This window comes from Coregonus clupeaformis, unplaced genomic scaffold (assembly GCF_020615455.1).
Source record: "Coregonus clupeaformis isolate EN_2021a unplaced genomic scaffold, ASM2061545v1 scaf0851, whole genome shotgun sequence".
Lineage (NCBI taxonomy): Eukaryota > Metazoa > Chordata > Actinopteri > Salmoniformes > Salmonidae > Coregonus > Coregonus clupeaformis.
Window position 1 is genome coordinate 84,529 of NW_025534306.1, and position 2,972 is coordinate 87,500.

Below are 2,972 nucleotides of genomic sequence, written 5' to 3' on the forward strand. Positions count from 1 at the left end.
GTTAACGAGGAGGAAGGAGGGAGGAGGAGGGGGGAGAAATAGGGAGGCAGGGGGATTGAGCTGGTGGTGAAAAAACTAGCTACTGCTGCTACTGGCTTCAGTGTATCCTCTCCCAAAGTGAAATACACCCACAACTTAATGCTCGGAGAGAGAGAGAGAGAGAGAGAGAGAGAGAGAGAGAGAGAGAGAGAGAGAGAGAGAGAGAGAAGGAGAGAGAGAGAGAGAGAGAGAGAGAGAGAGAGAGAGAGAGAGAGAGAGAGAGAGAGAGAGAGAGAGAGAGAGAGATACGTAATGTAGAGAGAGGGGATAGCACTTCTAGAGAGGGAGAGAGTGAGCGCAGGAGGAGAGAAAGAGAGTGTGACAGAAAATAAAGACAGATATAGAGAGCGCTGAGGGAGAGTGCAGAGAGTGACAGCACAGAGAGAAAGGGAGGGAGGGAAGGAAAGAGAGAGAGCGAGAGAGGGAGGGACTGACCAGAATGACGGAGGGAGGAGGGACGGGAGGAGGAAAGTAGAGGAGAGGAAGAGAGATATTGAAGGAGTCAGCACAGTTAGCGAGTGAGGGAGGGAGCCAGGGAGAAGAGAGAAAGAAAGAAAGAAAGTGAGAAAAATAAAGAGCAAAAGAGGTAGAGCTCAGCAAATCAGGGCTTTCAGCCAGTCACAGCTATTCCCTACTTAGCTGCTGTGTTCTAGCCAGAGAGGAGAGCTTCACCGCCTCTGAAAAGAGAGAGAGAGAAACAAAAAAAGAGAGAAAGAGAGAGAGAGGGGGAAAATAGCTAACTCGCTGTGGAAGAGAGAGAGAGAGAGAGAGAGAGAGAGAGAGAGAGAGAGAGAGAGAGAGAGAGAGAGAGAGAGAGAGAGAGAGAATAAGAGGTTCTCTGTCCAGAGTTTAGGAGGAGAAAATGGATTCCGACTCAGGGGAGCAGAGTGAGGGAGATCTCTCTCCAGGTAAGATCACTTGCTAGTGTGTGTGTGTGTGTGTGTGTGTGTGTGTGTGTGTGTGTTTATGTGTATGTGTGCGTGTGTATGTGGCTGTGTGTATATTTTGTTTGTGTGTGTGTTTGTGTGTGTGTATCTATGCTAACTTGTATCTATACTATCTTGTAGTAGGTAGAGGTTTCCCCCTAATGGTTAAAAAGTTAGGATTGGACTGTGATCTTTCATTGTGTGTGTGTGTGTGTGTGTGTGTGTGTGTGTAAGTTTGTTTACTCACCTCTGATCTGTACATGCGGAGTGGCAGCCTGCCTTCCGCTCTGTGTGTGTCTGTGCCGGCTCAGTGTGTTAGCCGTAGCCATGATTAGCGGGCCAGGCAAGCTGAGACACGTGTGTCTGTGTACGTGTGTGTGTGCGTGTCAGTGAGTGTGTGTGTACGTACATTCGTGCCTGTGTGTACATGATTGTGTGTGTGTCAAGCTATTAGATTTTATACTAATCAACACATTTAACTACTAGGGACCTCCTCTGTACTCTCCCCTCAAGTCATCCTCTCAGAGGATACATCAATATTTACAAAGAAGATGTCTGGGACTCAAACTAACACAGGTTCTGTCTGACTACATGGACACAGTGTGGCTCTCGACTTACGTTCCAATAGAGAGATCAATGTTTAGACATAATCTGCGTCCCAAATGGCACCCTATTCCCTATATACCGCACTACTTTTGACCAGAGCTATATAGGCCTTGATCAAAAGGAGTGCACTAAAATGGGACTATGGTGCCATTTGGAATGCACACTTACAGATGTAGGATCTTAATTAAATCCATCTTTTGTTGCTGAGAATTTAAACTTGTAGTGTATTCAAGGTTTAAAAAGGCTTCTAAAGTTTGTAATTTCCACTTAAAAATTTCAGACTTGATTTGCCCCTAACGAAAAATGTATCAACCTCTACAAAAAATGTCCATTAATTATAACCCACATAATAATTCAAATTTCCTGTTACTGCAGGATTATTTTCCTGGTGTATCAAACTGGCTCAAATTAAGAGCCTACATCTGTATTGTGTATCTATGAAAGTTTTATGGTTGGAAAGTCCAGGGGCAAGACTTGATTGTGGCAGTGAAAGGAGAATGTTTGTGCTCCTGGTTGACAGGTTCTGGTTGTATGTTTTCCAGCATTCCTTATGGCTATTTATAAAGTAGCTGTGATCCTACAGAGAATTCCACTCAGGCAATTAAACTGTCTTCAGAAGTGTCCAAGGGCACACACACACACACACACACACACACACACACACACAGACATCCAACCCATCATTAATCCAGCCAGGTCACTCGTGACACAAGTCAGTATTCGACATCCATCCATGTCTGAGGATATCAGGAGATGACGTGGAATCCGCCACTAGGGGGCAACAGTGAGTGTTTTGCTAGGGTGTTGTGGACGGGGATGGCAGATTGCGGATGGGCGTAGCATCTGCCTCTGATTCCAAGAGTTTGAATCCAGCGATAGAAAGTTGTTTTTTTGTATATATTTTTATCCCAAACCTTAACACTTACCTTAACCATTCAGAGTTAATGCCTAACCTTGAGAATGTGGAGTTCATGCCTGAATTTAACCCTAACCTTAACAATTCTGAGTTAATGAATAAACTAAACCTTAAACACTTTGAAATTTGACGTTTGGAACAACTTCCAAATTTGATGTTTGAGAAACATGGATGGACGTCTAATTCTGACGTGAGACTGTGAGAGCTGGTAGCATTAATCATAGGAATACTTTCAAAAGGCGTGTTTTTCATAGTAATGCTAGCACATGCTGCAATATACAACACGAGGTGGTGTTGACAGTATAACTCCCTATGTCTGAAAGTCCTCTTTTCTCTACCATATCTCTAATGTCGTGATTTGCCTTCAGTCACAGGACCCCTAACCCCTCTGAGCCTTGTGTGAAGGGCCGTGTTTACGTCTGCTCTGGCATTTAAAATGGTTTGGGGAGACAGAGAGGGTTACTGTGGTGGAGGCATTAGGAAAT

At 44.4% G+C, this 2,972-nt stretch overlaps 1 protein-coding gene across 2 annotated transcripts in view; it reads left to right on the forward strand.

Annotated features, from left to right (window-relative positions):
* The first annotated feature begins 817 nt into the window (after positions 1–817).
* Positions 818–2,972, forward strand: part of LOC123485782 (tumor necrosis factor alpha-induced protein 8-like protein 3) — a 29,564-nt gene continuing 27,409 nt past the window's right edge. The window contains exon 1 of one of the 2 annotated variants that reach the window (XM_045216908.1): positions 818–947. In XM_045216908.1, coding sequence (XP_045072843.1) covers positions 902–947 — 46 coding nt within the window. In that variant the 5' untranslated portion in view covers positions 818–901. The remainder of the gene's footprint in view (positions 948–2,972) is intronic. The other variant, XM_045216909.1, reaches the window with a different exon arrangement.